Genomic DNA, 17,753 nt, shown 5'->3' on the forward strand with positions numbered 1-17,753 from the left:
TTTACAAAGACCTATGTTATCCAAACAGCACCTGGTAGCCTGTCTTGCAATGTTTTCATCCTTGGTTGTCACACCAACCAGCCTTCTATTTCAGGCAGATGTAGAGCTATGACCAAAAGTTTTGCATCGTCCTATATAATTAACCAATTTTGCTTCATAGAGTCTATTGAAACCTGCTGGATAATGTTACGTTAACATATTTAATTACATACCACTTTGTAGTTTTCCATCTACAGTAGTCTCCACATATAGGAACACCACCTAAGAGAACACTTCGATGCATGTGCGTCATGACAAATAGTACATATGTATTTATTTATTTATTGATTCATATTGTGTCTGGGTAGGCTAACTCTGTTTCAGAAAACACTTCAGCTATAATAAAACTTTGCTTGCTTCCTGAGGGGTGTTCTCGTAGTCGAAGACTACTGTACTGAACTTAAGAATGCATGATTGTTAGACTTTAACTTGCTTCTTTTGCATAATGAAAAAGTGGAAGTGAATCATTCAACCAGAAATAATGGAGTTGTGTTGGATTTTCTTTTGGCTTAAGAAGCCTCAAGTAACCACTTTTTTATCGTCACCATGAAACCAGGCCGTGAAACTCCATCTAATCCCAATCCAATATCAAACTGAGGCAGGTTCCATCTGAAATCCACCACTAGATGCTACACAAAGGTCAAAGATTGCCTGATGTATAATGTTTTTGTAGAATTTCCATTTTATCTACAGTAAAGTAAAATCTAGCATCCTTGGCACTGAAAGCTCATTTGGTAATTTCCTCCATCAGAAAGTGTTTACAGTACAATCCGAACCCAGTTTCTAATGGAATTTGTTGCATTACTTTATTTAGGTGAATATGAGCCTCATGACTTGCAATGAAGAAGTAGACATCGCAGGGGAAGGTAATGGACTCTTGCAAACATTCAGTGACCTTCTGAAGCTTTTGATTATAAACCCCTTCTCCAGCATTCAGGTTGGTGTAAAAATGTGGTTTGGTGTCGGAATGAGGATAATGTAAAAAGTCTTGCTAAGAAACCTTACAGCTGCGGAGGCTTATAAGAGTAACGCTAAGGGAGCTGAGTGGCTTGATTTATGGATTTCAACTGCAGATCTTCATCAGTGCCGCCTACTCCTCCCAAGGCTTGAAAGAATTAAGGAAAGATCCCATCTATATAAGTTGGTTCTTGTTTTGGATCTACTTCAGTCAGTCAACATTGTAAGTAAAGAAAAAAAATAGACAGTCTAACACCCTTAATATGAAAAATACATTTATATGCATGTGGTCTCCAATAAACACATAATTAAATATTTCCAGGTGTCTGACTATCTTTAGACTTATTATTCCAGTGAGGTCCTTTCGAATGTGACATGGTCTTCCTTATCGCATGATGGAGCCCACTGTGTCAACTGGTATGCTGAATGAATGACTGGTTTGTTTAACTTAAAATAGCACTATTCATTGCAAAAACAATGGGCAGTGTTTTTAAATAACTCATTAACTAAGTCTCAGCTATGGTTTCAATATGTCTTTCTAAAAATCAGGCACGTTCCAATTGTAGCAAATGGGAACATTTTTAATGTGAACAGATTAAGTGAAACTTAACATGAGATTTTACACACTCAGTCACATCAAATGTAATGTTGCCCTACCTTACTTTAGCCTTTTCACACATTTTCTGTTGTACTTTTTTTTTTTTTTTTTACAACTTTTGCTCCCATTTTATGCATTCTGGTTGTCAGAATGACAGGAGTGAAACCGGTTGTAGGATCCACTGCCATACCCTGTTAATACTGCTTCACAAAAACTCACAAAAACTCCCTAGGAAGACAAAGTTGCCTGAGGAGAGAAGCCAACTGAACCACCCCAACATCCTTATCATTGGGGGCATACATCACAGACAGGCAGAGGCTTAGTTTAGTATAGCAACAATTAATGGATAATTGATCGCTATGACTTTTGCCTTATGGCCTGTTTGGATTCTGACCCTTCCTATAGCTACGTAGCTTCCCAGTAACACATGCTTTGCTTGGTTTTGCTAGAATAAAACTCTTCATTTTGTTTTTGTTTTGTGGTGAGAAATGGCAGGATCAAATGGAAGAAATTACATATATAATAATATGCACCTGCATTTATTCTGTTGTATTTAAAGGCTTTTGTGAAAAGTCTATGCTTTTTTCTTGCTCTTGCTTTAGACTAATAAAGTGTTCTCAATGGATTGATTATTGTCGATTATTACCTGTCCTTAATTCAAATAGGACATTGATAGCTGATTGAACCTCTAATAATAACATTTGAAAAAATACTAACAAGGTACACACTATTTGTGGGGTGATGTTTTACCAAAATAAACACAAATTAAAGTCACAACTTAAACTGGGAACTTGGAAAGATGTTGGCTAACCGCAGGAGTGTATGCTTCAGCCTCAGTAGTGTGTGAAGTGTGTGCCTCAGCTCATAAATTATTTGCTGCATTGAAATTCTTAACTGGGATAGACTGGTTTCCAGCCCTCAGTGAAAACCAAAATGCCACACCGCCCTCAACATTCTCAAGCATCACTAATTTGACCCTGCCGTTCTCTAAGACATAAACACTGTGATTGTCTTTACTCTTCAAGCCAAGTATCCCTGACCGATATCAAAATAAAAACTAGTTTCTATTCCTGACAAAACAAGCCCTGAATAGGACGAATTAGGTTTGGCTGCCTGCACGAAGTCTGAAATCAGATGGTTAACCGTAAGAATTTCAATGTTAACCGGAGCCAAGGAGTATTGAAGCTGCTTCCAAGTCAAACATGTTAATTGAAAGAAATGAAAATGAAAACAGCCCTATGTATATCAGCCTCAAATATTGCTTAAGGATCAGGCAGTGTAGGTTAGTAATGACACAAAAAACACTCAATTATCGTTTTATCTTTTTCTCAAAATGTTATTGCCCAGCATAACTCCAGATCCAATAATCCCAGCGGTCCTCTTTCCCAAGCCAAAAAAATGTCCCTGCCTGACAATCTCTCCTCCGCATTCCAATCAGATAGGAAGGGTCCTCACTTTTCCTTAGCTCGGATATTTTCATGACCTGTTGGGCGCACTCAGGAAGGAAATATGTCCCTCCAAGAAAAATGCTTGACAGCAGACTTACAGTTTACTCTAAGTGCATCATGGGAACGCTTCATGTATCACATTTAAAATTAAATTATGTGTAGTTTTTTTTTTAAGATAAAAAAAAAGAAATAATAACAATAACAATAAAATCAAAAGTTGAAATAAACAATTCCTTGTGTAAGTGGTTATTTGAAATTCAGTTTCTTTCTAGTTTTGTAACATTAACAGTTTTATCTTTGCAGAAACAAAGCAAACAGGAGAGAAAACAAAAACTTTGTAAATCTGTCTCTGCATCTATTTGTGTTTCAGTCAAATTTGCTATGTAATAATAATGTTGGGTGCCTGTGACAGAGAGCAAATGAATCCTAGCCAACAGTCTCCCTCCTGATCTGTGAGGGCGCTGTCTAACAGGAACAGAGTGCCTCATATTGGTTGGTCTGGCAGTTCATTCCAGGGTCAGTCAGAAGCCAGCCAACTAGGAAGGGGGCGGAGTCACAATGCCCGAAGTCATCGCCCTAAAGTGGTATGTGATGTGTCAGTCATGGATTGGAGGAGAAGTGATTGCACTAGTTATCACAGGGGGGCATGACTAATGGTATAACTGGGAATGTGATGATGTAATCTGTTCCTCTGATGTGGTTATGAGAATGACTGAGAAAGGAAATGGACTGTAAAAAGCATATCGTGATTGTTAAGTGTTTTGTTTGTTTGTGGAAACTAACTGTCTGTGTTTGTCACTGTTAGACAGCTAACACGAACCAGGAGCTGTCGCTAGAGGCCAGCATCAAGCTGCACGACTGTCACTGTAATTACCTTGCACAGCACCTGCACTCAGAGCACTCACTGTCAGGAGAAGTGACCGTGTTTATGTTGTGTGTTCTTAATATTATTATTTTGGGACTAAACCCCATGGTTTATAAGCTGGCAATACACATTGTTGTGTGGCACCAGCCTTATTTATGAACAGGTTGCAAACCAGGAAACAAAGAAATAAACAACTGTTTTGAATCGTGAACTTTGTGTCTGTCGTTGCTAGAGCACCTGTGTGGAGGGTTGAGGGTGGAGTGTGTAGAGTGGAGGGTGCAGAACCCTCATGACTGCGTGCCTAACCAGGGTGAGCTATGGAGTTATTACAGAGTGTACACCGGGATAACTACCTTTAAAACAGGGATTAGTTTAGGGGAATTGTAATCCCACAAAAAGTTTATTTAGCTTATGCAGGTAGAAGTTTCCTGAAGTGGGACCTCCATTTATTGGGCATAGTGCTCTGTCTGAGCTTGGTCACCTTTTATTTTCTAGTGATTTTTGTACAGTGTTTGTTTCACATTTTTGTAATTATGTACACTGTGTCTGTGTATGTTCTTCCGCACTAGGGATACCATTACTGGTATCCTAGTGGCGACCACAAACCTCTGCAACTGCCTGCCACCCATGTGTCTGTAAATAAAACCTGGATGCCTGAGCGGTGTTTCAAATGCAAACCCTCTGTGTCTCTCTAATCTCTCAGCGGATACCCACATAACGTGACAGGACCCACATAGCTTTGTGCTGACAGAGAAACATCATCCCCAGGTTTAACACACAGTCAAAACAACAACTTTCAATTAATAGAGAAATATTCTATAAAGAAATTATCAATTTGGCTTGTTTCCTGTGCAAACTTTGGCCCTGTCCACACTAGATAACCGATCTCGAGAACCGTACTCAAAAACGTTTGAATTGATCCAGCTCAAAGACTCCACACTAAAGTACCGTTTCATGTTTAATGAGGCTTAATGCGTACAAACACAATTAATATAGTCTGGTTACAGTTCCTAGCAGCGCAATGGACTGTGGAACTAAATATGACATTATCCCACCATGCACTGTATTTTATGTTTAAAACCTGGCCAAAATAGAGTCTGTGCCCATGGTAGACATAGCGCTTCTTAACGTGAATTTCTATTCTCTATTAAAAGTTTATTTTGCACTCTTGGTTTGCGGTTATTATAGCTACATATGTGGACAATCACAAAAAAAAACAAAAAAACACTGACTGTGATCAGAGTCCATGTGGTCAAAGAAAAAATTCTTCTTGAAGCTGATTTAACAAAAGATAAGTAGTTTATGTTACAGACACAATTTACCCTAAACACAGGAGAATACAGTATGCTATTGTTTAAAGTTATATGCACAGACCAAATATATATATTCTTTAATTATTATTATTGTTTATCAGCAGGTCAGTCTAACATTGGTTGGCAATATTTTGTTGATAAGGGCTAAAATACCTTATAATTTAAGAATTAAAGGGACACAATATTTGATAAATGTGCAAAAAGCTATTTTGAGCTTTTGATTTACAGTACTTGTCATAAACTAGTAGACAACAGAGATGCATTTACTAAAAGTTGTATCTTAGAGAGAGAGAAGGCCCTTCTAAAAGCAGAAAATGAGCTGGGCATCAATCTGCATAAATAATAGATAAGGCACTGGCCTTTTTTATAGAGAAGGCCACCTCTAGACAATAACATAGAATTGAAAGCAAAGAAAAGCAAGGAAGCTGAAGTCAGCACACCATTGTATGACAATGCAAAACAACAGGCATCTTAAATAAACACAGCACAGTTGTACACTAAGTCGCATATTCCCTGTTTGACAGCCCAGAATGCAAACTCACATGGAGTAACTAAGCACTATTGTACAAAAATAACTATTCTCTAAGTGGAGGTGACTGATGATTGAACCAACATCCTTTTACTCCAGAAGCCAAGGTCGCACTGTTGGTTTCTGGGGTATTCCCCAGGCAAAGCTTGAAGGTTTGTCTTATATAGAGGCTCTTTCACATTATGTTTGCCAGCAATCCACTTTACAATTTCTAAAACACAGTGCTCTATGGGGTTTATGAAAAGTTGACCACTTTAGTTTAGAAGAACTTTAACACATTATTTATTTAATGTGTGTATTTATACGGGGAGAATTCCAAGCAAGCCCGATAACCTATGAACAGTGTTAATTCCTTGTTTCATCCAATCAAACCTACAGACATAGGAGGAAACACGATTGCGTTAGCTGTAGTGCCAACAAATAACATTCTGCACGCGACAAAAAAAAAAAAAAAGTTTGGTTCACAGTTGTCATAGAAGAGCAAAATAACACAGCTGTTTTTTGTTTGTTTAAACAAAAAAGATTGACTCCACCCTAAACCATACTTAAACTGTGAAAAATATCTAAAGGTCCTGGGGTCCCCCAATGCTCTCTGAGTTGGACAGAAAGCCCCTTTGAGTGGAATATTTAACTCCTACCAGGTAGCACACTAGCACATTTTGTTTTAAGGGACCAACATGAAATATTTCAAAGAGAAGAAATTGTATTAGAAATAAAAAAGTAAAAATGCACACTACAAGGAGCTATATTGAAGAAAAAAAAAGGTAAGGGAAACCAATATTATAAGGATCTGCACATTCAACAAATTTAAGAGAACGAGCTTTCAGAGACAATCAGTATTGCTAACCTCTCTAGCTCACTCAATATAGTGCTTTGAATTCCTGGAAAAGTATTCAAACAAATGATAGGCAAGATTGATTTTACATAATCTGTATTTTAAATATTGCAGAGTGCCCTACATCATGGTGTCAGAAAGCTGTCATCATTTTTTTTCTTTTTTAAAGAATATCATTATTAATTATAAACGTACGGTTATTAAGTCATTTCTTAGGTTCTTGTCAAAACTCCAGAAAAAGTCAATAAAGCAGAGCATTCCCTCAGATATACAGAGTTTTGATTTTGCTGACCTTAATTTCTGAAATCCACTTAACGCAGCTGATGGAAAGTATTTCTTCTTTTCCCTTTTTTCATTCTATACAGTATAAGTTAACACTGCCGGTATGTTTTTTTCTTTTTTTTTTAAATCATTCATAATAAAAGAATAATTCCAAGTTTAAGGGTGTTTAAACGATCAATCATTTCTCAGATAATTGACAACTCAGAACCAAGAAACAACAACAAAAAAAAAATATTAGCAATTTGCAGGCCTCTTACGTCTAAAATTGAAAAATATTTAAAGTGTTTTTTATCTTTATCCTTTGTAATGGGAAACTAAATGTACCCCAGTTCTATATATTTTTTATAATAATGTATACCTTGACTTTTTAAAAACTTGGACTGGTTCCAGTTCTTTTGACATAGGGATATTTTAAAAAAATGCCAGTACGTTCTATGCATTTCATAAAAAACAAAAAAAAAACAAACAAAAAAAAAACAAATCAAAACCTTAAGTACATGTGACATTGGATGTAGACTTTTAGTTGTGGCCAGTTTTATGTAACTACATATGTTTATTTAAAAAGAAAAAAGATTTGTCAGTTTGTGTGGTGTTTGACCAGCAGAACAATGCCTTCATTAAATTAATTATAAAAAAAAGCTTTAAAGACAGGCTATCAATGGAGTCATTTGTGCAGAATATTTAAAGTCACTAATGATTCACAGTTTTAATAAATGTGCTGAACTGTAACTGGGCCAGTGCTGACAGACATCAAGAAAATCATGAGGTCACCCTCTGCCTCCAAGACAATAAGTCTAGCACTCCGACGCTGCCCTCCACAGCAGTAGTTGTAGACTGAAAATATTTGTTTTTAATTCAGCTGACATGTTAGTGAAATAATTGACTTTCCAGTCAGATTTCAGCAATGTTTAAACAATATGGCACACATCCTTCTGTTTTTTTTTTTTTTTAAGATATTGTGTAAAGGTGTTAGTTTAGTTAAATTCACAGAAAATTGGTCTTGTAAGCGTCAAAGGGGAAGCACTGTAGCATCACACAGACGTGACCTGGTCATTCTCAAACCAGGCAACCTTTGACTTCCCTAATTTACAACAACAGGTATGCATTGACAGCTGGGCTAACTGAGAGATGGTATCTGCAGAATGTCAGAGTTGGAGTTTGAACCTGTGACCTGCAATGCAGCCCACTTTTCCAAGCACTGTTCTGCTTTCCCCAGACAGTCCATAATAATATGTAAATGCATACAAATATATACAATGTGCTTTTGTGATGGCAAAGACAATTTAACTGTTGCATTAAAAAGAAACACAACAACAATAACTATAACATTTCCAAATATTTGTGCCTAATTTTTTAAGCTTTTATGACCAGGATATTCCATACTAGTTCAGCTCATTATTTCTTTTTATAAAAGGAGAAATTATCTGAACTAGTTGCTCTGGGGCAAAAGTTTAGTAAATGCATCCCATGTAGATTGCTGAATGTAGTTAGATGCCATGATAATGTAATTATCAGTTGTTTCTATTCTCCTAACCTAATATCACATGATGTATTGTAATGCAAAGTCCCTCAGAGAAGAAGTAAGATACAAACTTGTTCTCAGCTGAAGTATTTGGTTTATTTTTGCTTTTAGATGTAGCTCATGCTAGTGAAATATTACAACAATAAACTTGAATAGAGTGATGTTGTGGATGCACTGACCGTACTGCAGTGCTACTCGAGTAAAATGAAGTGATACTGCAAAAGGGAACTCCAACTCCATTATAAGTACTCCATTATAATATGAACCTTAAACATTAGCATACACATTTATTCCTTCTGACAAAAAACAACATACTGGGTCAAAAGCTGTCCTACTGTCACAGTAGAATATTTTTTGTAAGACTCAGCCAGCTCCAGCAGTTGGGGGTTAAACACGACACATGTGTTATTGCGTGCTTGCCACATATTTTCAATATGATTGATTTTGTGGAGTTGAGTGTTTGTAATAAGTTTCACCTGGTCTGAGGCTTCCTGCTCATTCCTCTGACTGAAAAACTTCCCAGGGGGTATCTGTGCGATGTCAGCGTGATTAAATAAAAAAGAGTTCATAGTCCTAGCGTGCATTGTGATATTTTTTTATATTTATATACTCACTGCAGAGTTTGCCTAAAGAAAATATGTAAGAACAATAGTATAAAATAACTTACTGTACATATAGGGCCAATTCACAAAACTTGTAGGGCTTTTATAAGGACTGTTATTTAAAGCCCAATTTTGATGAGTCCAATCATACTTCCTGTTCATTACACTTTTTTCAACAGTTTTAGTCGATTATCACTTTCAAAGCACCATTTAATCTAATAATATTTATATGCATTCTTTAAAACAGTCCTTAACATTTTTGCAAATAGGGCCCATATGCTCTGAGTTCTTTATTTATATATATATTTTTCAGAATAAAATGATGCCTACTTTGCACTAATGCAAAAGCCTGGTAAATCTGGCCTTTACTCTAGTATTCAACTGCAATTATAGGGGCCTCTATACTTATAACAACTTTATATACCAAATAACAAAACAGTCAAATAACAACAACAAAAACAAACAAAAAAAAAACAACCATAAAACAAAATGTAATAGTTTCAAATAAAATAGTTTAAGGAATTAGTATGCCATGTTAGCATTAGAATATAACAGTCATCATAGCTTTGTTATTTGGAATGATTTAAAAGCTGTCAATGTATACCGGTGTCACAACTAAAATGTAGTCCTAGGGTTAAAAATCACAATTGAGGTTACTAATATATATAAACCACAATATGCATGTATTTATTTATCTATTTTAATACATATCATCAAAAAAAGGAAAGATCTTTTCTTAGGACTTGAATAGGAAAATACTATGCCATTGGTACTGTATACAGTACTTTACATAACAAGACAACAAACATTATGCATCATTATTAACACTTCTATCTATCCCTCTGGCTGGATAATATGAGTTAAGAAGCATGTGTTAGATTTTTTTCTATTATTAAAAAAATAAAAAAATACAGGGGTTTGCTAATAAAGTATATATGTACAATCTAAAGAAGTGACACCACTGGCAGATGAGATTTCTCTGACTCTGCATCAAAGTATCTTATATGACAAAAGACAAATTGCTGCTTCGTCACTAAAAGTATATATTTAATAACATAACTTAACACACGTACCACATTGCCTACATGATTTTCTTAACTATTAAACACAAAATAAATAAAATATTTGTATATATTTAGGGCTGATAATTAACACACGTTAATCTCACTCCTGTCTTGTCCCTCTTGGCATACCGTAATTCATTTCCTGCAGCACCATTTCTGTAAGTTTTTGACGGTTCATTGGCTAGAAAGAGCGTTTCTTGTATCTACTGTCAAAGTGAGTTCCAGTATCACAGAAGTGCATCTAGTCTGCTGTACCACCTGCATGCTGCTGAACATGCTTTCACTTCTCAAAATACACTCCAGTAGTTTTTTTGCTAGAGACAACAACACATGAAGCCTGTCAGTTTCGACAGAGTACTCTTAGAAATTCAGGATCCCTACAAATCCATGAATTAAGCTAAGTACGATACTGTAAGTATAGAACTAGTGCTGTTGGACAGATACCTACTTAACACTGAGCTTTGTTTTATTTCAATAACCACATTTATTATTAAACAATATTATTTACAATTATGGAGGATATAACTGTTACTCTGTGAATATTGTGTTTTATTTAGGCAATTTCAAGTTATTAATAAAATACAATTTAAAATTATTATTATTATTATTATTAATAATAATAATAATAATAATAATAATAATAATAATAATAATAATAATAAATAATAATAATAATAATAATAAAACAAATTAAAATGAGATGGCTGCAGTAATTCTATCAATTAAATGTAAACCAAGATTACATTTGTAATCTGAAGATTAATCGCGATTAACAGCCCTAATATATATATGGATGAAATGTACTCATTTTTTTTTTTCTACTTTAAATTTATGTCTCATTGGTCCATGGAAATATCCCTTTGTAATATTCCCCAGAGCACTGTCTGCTGTTCTTATACAACGCCTTGTTATTGCAGAACAGGATGTGGACTTTGGTGGCCATTTTAACCGTTTCATAGCATGGTTCTTACAGTTCTTAAAGCACTGATGGGACTTTAAAGTCCCATTTACAAAAATATATGTAAACATTTTTTTGTCCTGTTCTCATGTATATTCAATAAGCAAGGTCCTTTTTGAATTATACAACTTGATTTCTCATTCTTCAGCTGGATAAGAACCAACCAGATGAGCGTTACACAGTAAATTTACACATGTAAATTTACACAAAACATTTCTTTCTTTCTTTTTTTTTTAATTATGTGCATTACCAGGTTTTCTATATGATGCCCTTTGTGGTGATGCTGCTCACTAAAATACATAGGGGTATTTTATTAACATTTTACTGATAAAGAGCTATTGTCTGTATTCCACAGTCTTTGTCATGAGAAACAAAAGCAAGCTGTACACTGCTCAACCTCAAAGACAAGAGGCATCATTTCCAGCAGAAAAGCTGCAGGACCACCACTGAGCCAAAACAATACAATGTGTGTTGGCAAAACTATACCAAGTGCAGACAGAATTTCTTTGCTATGTTTCAAAACATAGAGAAGGGTGGGTGATGATGTAGTCACCTTTTTTGTCTGTAAGCTGACAGTGAATGATATTGTGCTTAATTAATTATAATAAACAGGGAAAGTGCTAATAATTAGCACTGCTTGAGCTGAAATCTTGAAAAACAATATATTTATTTTATATGCTGCATTACTTCATTTATATCTATCTATCTATCTATCTATCTATCTATCTCTCTATCTATCGGTTGCAATTTGCTGTGTCTTATTTGCTATACAATAATACGTAAATAAAATAAATAATGTGTGTATATTAACAATTACCGTTTTGAAGGCAGATAGCGGTATCAGTATCTACATTTAAATTCCATTCATAATTTTTATATAGCAGCTTAATCGCGATTGTGGGTGTCGCCATCTTTTTGTTGATCAGATCACCAGCTCTGAGAGTCGGTGAGTTGGTTGAGTCAGCGATGAGCCAACGCTGCGCGTCATTAGCTCTCAGCATTGAGTTTAGGAACGCAGCCCATTGCTGCCACAAGTGAACACCATGGCTAATAAAAACCGCTTCAACAAATAGATATTTAATTTGCTTTGTGTTATTGTGCAATGTGTGTGTATATGATAACAGTACAACATGAATGCTTTGTTTTTAATTGTTTTGTGTATTTTTGTTTGTGATGTGTAGTATGAAATAAAACCAACAGTAATGCTAAGTGAATTTGCCTGTGTATATTGCAGCTAAGGCATGCACAGTTAGACTTTAAAAATGGGGAGCCAACTCCAGGACCGCCATATATCTGAACCCACAATATAGTGAGGGGCGATGTGATGAGAGGTGGGTGTATTCTGTTTTGTGTTTTTCAAAAAAGGAGTACAATTTTATTAAAATTGCATATTTTGCTTTCAATTTATGACAAAATGCTGTATGATATAAAAGACACTCTTGCCTAATGAAAAAAGTATTTGGAGCACCATGGCAGACTAGCTAGGGATGAGTTCTCAGATCTAATAAATATTGAAGGTAGACTACTAGTCATTACTTGCCGAGTTTATGTTATTGACCGTAGCTATTGGATATACAGTAGGTATAGAAAACTATTTTGAACTGGGATTTATCTTCAGTGAGATCATAACAAGTTAGCATAAAAAAATAAAATACAAGACAAAACACAGGGTGGTTAAAAAAAAAAAGAAAAAAAAAAAAGAAAAACATTTGTACAAACACTGCAAAATCCTCGACAGGACAAACAAAAAAGATGTATTTTGTAAAATAAAGTGCTCCAAATGAATCATGTTAACCATGTGAGGACACAAGAAAAGTCTTAAAGAGACTCCTTATATAAAAATGTGTTGTGTTTGTGTTGTGTTTGTTTGCACTTAATAATTCCCTGTAGACATGTTTCTGTTTTCACAGGAAAACTAAAATTGGCATACAACTGCTGCTGCTGCTCTGAAGTCCACATTGCTGCAGACACGGAGCTCGTATTTAGTTAACATGAAGATGACTATCACATTTCAATGCATTTCAGTGTGACAATGCAATCTGAGCCTCTAACTACAGTTCATTATTTAGATTCTGCTTTCAAAACATTTTACCCTGTACTGTAAACAACGTATTAAATCTCATTAGATATCCCAGATGTAGCAGCTTTTCATTTCTTACCTTTAGTTTTTCATACCGTTCGCTCAGGGCTGCCACCTGATGATCCCTGTGCCGCCCCACAAGCTTGCACAAAGAACAGATTAACTGTTCGTCCGTCACACAGTACATGTTCACTTTCTCGTCCTCGTGCTCCAAGCACATAAGCCCTCGCAGGTGTGAGTCTGGGATTGGCTCAATGAGGCGGTGGCCCGTGAAGGGCTTCTTGTTGGGGTGGGTGGCTTTCAGGCAGTCCTCACAGTAGGAGACCTCACAGGTGACACAGGTCTTGACAGCGTCCTGTGGTGGGTCTTGGTCGCAGAACTGACACTGCACTTTCTCACTGGATGTGGTCATGGCGTTGCTGTCGAAGGCACGCTCTCGACGGGTCTCGCTTGGGGAGTTGGGCCCGCTCACTGAAGCTTTCTGAAAGCGGTCAATAATGTTCTGCAGGGTGACGTTGCGTTTGAGTCCCTCTAAGCCTCTCTGGTTGAGGGTGATGACATAACGACAAGTAGGGCACTGGAATGCGGTAATAGATTCCACAGGCTCGTTGGATGTGCAGTGGGAGACCAGGATACGATGTGCACAGCTGAAACAGAGGCTGTGAGCGCAAGGCAGCAGCAGTGGATCTTCGAAGAGCTCCAGACAGATAGGGCAGGTCAGCTCCGACTCCAGTGTTTCCATCTTCAGGCGAAACAAAGCGGTGTCGTCAGCGAAATCCAGGGAAGCTGATCAGCTATCTGGAAAGATGACACAAAATTCGATTAGACGAGAAAGATCAAAAGGGGGCAGCTATGGGGGGTTGTCAACTTTCCCAGTGCAGCTTTAGCAAGTGAACTTGTCACATCTCTTATGGTGAGATGGACCTTTGTTATATCAAATTGTAATGGTACAACTCTAATGGTTTGGTGTTTAATTAGTTTGAGGCATAGTAGTGGAAGAGGCAGCTGTGAATTTACATTCTACCGCAAATGGACGGAAAAACATAAAGGAATCCATGACTCTTAATCTGATAGAGGCACAACAGAATATATGATATTTCATTGTTTTACACATTTTTTCTATATTTTTTATTCTGAATTATTATTGCGAGATCTCTTACATTTATTAACTGTGGTTCATGGCTATAATCCTTATTTTTTATGGATCGTAAGTTTTTCTCAGTTTAATTGAGGATTTGAGTCTTTTTTTAGGGTATTACTAGCCATATGAAAAAACTCTTTCACGACTAACCATTTGTGGAACAAATATGTATAATTAAAAGACAATGTCTCATTACGGTGTTAAAAAAAAAAAAGTTAAAAAAATCAGTCAAATGACAAAAATGTCTTAATGAGGAATCTGGTGTCTGTAGTCTCATTTTTCTTTGTTTTTCATAAACTTTGTACACAGTAATACAATTTATTTTATGCAGCGTGACCTCAAACGTTTATGAAGACAAACAAGTGACCTATTTTTAATTACATTCTCGGTGAGGTTCAAAATAAATCAACTATACTGTATTGCATGCTGTGTAAACTCTTTAAGATTAATTTATTTGTATTCCTTTATAAAATGCTTGCTGTCCTGGCAGTTTAAAACAAAAAAAAAAAACGTCCTGCGTGGTTCTCCCTGTCGACTCTTACGTTAAGGAGCTACTTCTGCCTCGGACAGACAAGTCACTGAAGCAGAAGCATGAGCCATGCCTTACACACTGCTGTACCTCTTAAGAGAGCTGTATACAGAGCCTTTGTTACGCATAGCTGCAGAGAGCCCAGCTGTACCCTCGCCACACTGTAAGAGCCTTGTTTAACTGCGTGAACTCTCACCTCTCCTGAAAATGCACATATCGCAGCTCGTTAAGGGTGAAAAAGGCATAAACAAATTAACAAGCATTAGGAGCACGGGGCTCCGTTGATGCCCAAATATCCAGCAATTATTATGTGCCATATGCGTTAGCTACAGTAGCATGACTGGGATTGGTTCTTCCAGTCTTTTCAAAACCGTGGAAGCATTCTGAAGCAGTGAGGTAATAACATAAAACTCAAGAATAGCTGCTACAATTCTTTATTAATATGTCAATATCTTTATAATGCAATAATGCATTTATACAGTATGATAATGTACAATATATTATATATCAGATTGCAGTTGTTTGTCTGAATTATTATTATTATTATTATTATTATTATTATTATTATTATTATTATTATTAATAAACACTATTTAAAATACACCAAGATACATAAATGTCTTCATTAATTTTCTTGATTATTACAAATGTTAAAGTACATTTTAATAATACATACTTTAAATGTAATCCATTATTTTCTTTTGCATTTTATTGATATTTTATAGAAACATCTATCTATTAAAAAAAAAAAAAAAAAAAACGGCATCAAATATTATTTGTGTCCACTAACCAATAATAATATTAATCTAAACACAAATCTTGCAGATTTTTTAATTTAAATTGTTTCCAATGTGGTTGCTTGCACCATATGATAATGCGAAGGGGCAAGTTGCCCTTTTCCAGAGACACTAGCAGCTGAGGATATATATTGGAATGACATGCTGTCACAAAGACGGCTGGAGTGGGTGACGTCAGACCAGAAACAAGAAATAAACAACAAGAGAGGTGGAGTTTGGTGGAGCTGAGCGAATGGTCTCGCTCAGCATTTACTAAATAAACAGAACAGAAAATAAAAAGGTTGTAACAAACAAAAAACACAAGACACGGCACTCGGCGCCAAAACAAAAAGACAAACACGATGAGCAGATATTTAACTACTAGTCTTATTATTATCACAATTATTACCACCGCCTCCTATCCCATTCTCCACTCACTGAACACACAACCCAGAGTGGGTGAAAACATGCAGCTTTTATGCAGCTGTACCGAGACTCTATTAGCAATCAATCATTCAATTGGAGTCGCGGTACAACTGCACGTGAATTAATAAAGTGCAATTCCCTGTGCTCACATATTATTGCATTTTACTTGCACTTGAAATGCTGTGCAATCCTCGTGCCTAAATACAAATATACATTTTAAACACTCGTGTTACACAGACCCATTTATATCCCGTGTACCAGTAACTATACACCAACATTAACACACAGGGGCAGGCACTTTCCCACACATGCTCACTGAGCAAAAAAGAAAATAATATAAATAATAATAAAAAATAAAAAAAAAACAATATACAGAAGTGATATTATCTGCTTGCATTAAACACAGTAGTACAAGCACCAAAGCAAAACAATTATTATGGCAAAATGTTGAAAACATATAAAAAGGGAGAAAAATGGGCTATAAAACTGAACACCACGTATGTGATTTTTATCAATATTCATTTCACAGCCAGTACTGTGGTCACATTTTATTAGTCAAGCTTGAATGTCATCTGTTTAATCTTAGGGAAGTTTGTGTTACATACATTCATGCACATTTTTTGTTTGTTCATAATACTACCCAATACAAACACTGATATTGTTCTTTTCACCGCTCTTTAAATGTTTTAGTTTAACCCTAACGTTTTACCACACAGCCTATTGAAACAAACTCTTCCCCATCAAACAGCAATAACCGAAACAGAAAGGGAATTCTAACCCTATCCCTTTCTCAGATTGTCACTTTTTTTTGTTTAATATTTGACATAATCTGGTCAATTTGTGTGAGGGAGGGGAATTCTTTTAATACCCTCTCTAGAGAAAAAAATCACTTATTTTTATTGACACTGCTTTACACACTGGATTTTGAAAAAGCAATTAGCCTTTATGAAAATAAGTCCATCTTTACAAGCTTTCGAAAGCAATGAATGAAGGTCACCAGGAACATGAAAGGTGACAGGCATGTAAACCGTCATCCACATCCCCGACACTAATGGCAGACAGGTTACATATAGCTCTGTAAATAGCTGGGGGCCCAGGGGTTCACCCCCTCCATTCACTCCACTGTGTAAACTCACAATAAATAAGTATTAACACTTAAGCCATTGAACAACAAAAAAGCTAACAGATAAAATAGTCCAAAGTGAACCCTTACTTTAGTTTATAGGGATATATCTTTTTTTCTTTAATTAACAAAAGCTAAAAAGCTAAATTGACATATGTCATAGATATATTTTTATCCTCCTTATTTTATTATTTGATTAAGTGCTGGAAGACACTGCAGAAACTAAATGATGGTATTTTACAGTAGCACATAGATGCTCTCTCCTACTGAACGACTTCCAGCAAACACTTATCTGACAAACCTGGTTTAGTTCTGGGTCTCTAGTGATGAAATAAAAATTATACTACAATAATTCAATTTGTGTAAAATACATATTCAGCGGGTAAGTGTTAAGATTGTTCTCAAGACAATCAGGTTAAATAACTACCATATGACTAGAATTAAGTTGAATATTATACTACTTTCTTAAGTCTATGGATAAAGCAATTTACCAACAGAGCATGTTCAGTATTCTGTCCAAGAAAAGGATGATCTCTTTCTGTTGCATTCATATCCTATTTTATCCTCTTTTCAGTTTAATAATTTAATAAAAATGCAATTCAACAAATAACTTTGTGAAAGCAACATACAATTGTAGTGTAAATCATCCAACTAAGAAACACAGCA

The 17,753-nt window shown here is 35.7% G+C and overlaps 1 protein-coding gene across 3 annotated transcripts in view; it reads right to left on the minus strand.

Moving 5' to 3' along the window:
- The window catches only part of LOC121320645 (E3 ubiquitin-protein ligase Midline-1), a 121,800-nt gene that overhangs the window by 29,220 nt on the left and 74,827 nt on the right, over window positions 1-17,753 (minus strand). For all 3 annotated transcript variants that reach the window (XM_041259163.1, XM_041259162.1, XM_041259164.1), the window contains exon 2: window positions 13,172-13,890. In XM_041259163.1, coding sequence (XP_041115097.1) covers window positions 13,172-13,834 — 663 coding nt within the window. In that variant the 5' untranslated portion in view covers window positions 13,835-13,890. The remainder of the gene's footprint in view (window positions 1-13,171; window positions 13,891-17,753) is intronic.

This window comes from Polyodon spathula, chromosome 9, assembly GCF_017654505.1.
Source record: "Polyodon spathula isolate WHYD16114869_AA chromosome 9, ASM1765450v1, whole genome shotgun sequence".
Classification (NCBI taxonomy): domain Eukaryota; kingdom Metazoa; phylum Chordata; class Actinopteri; order Acipenseriformes; family Polyodontidae; genus Polyodon; species Polyodon spathula.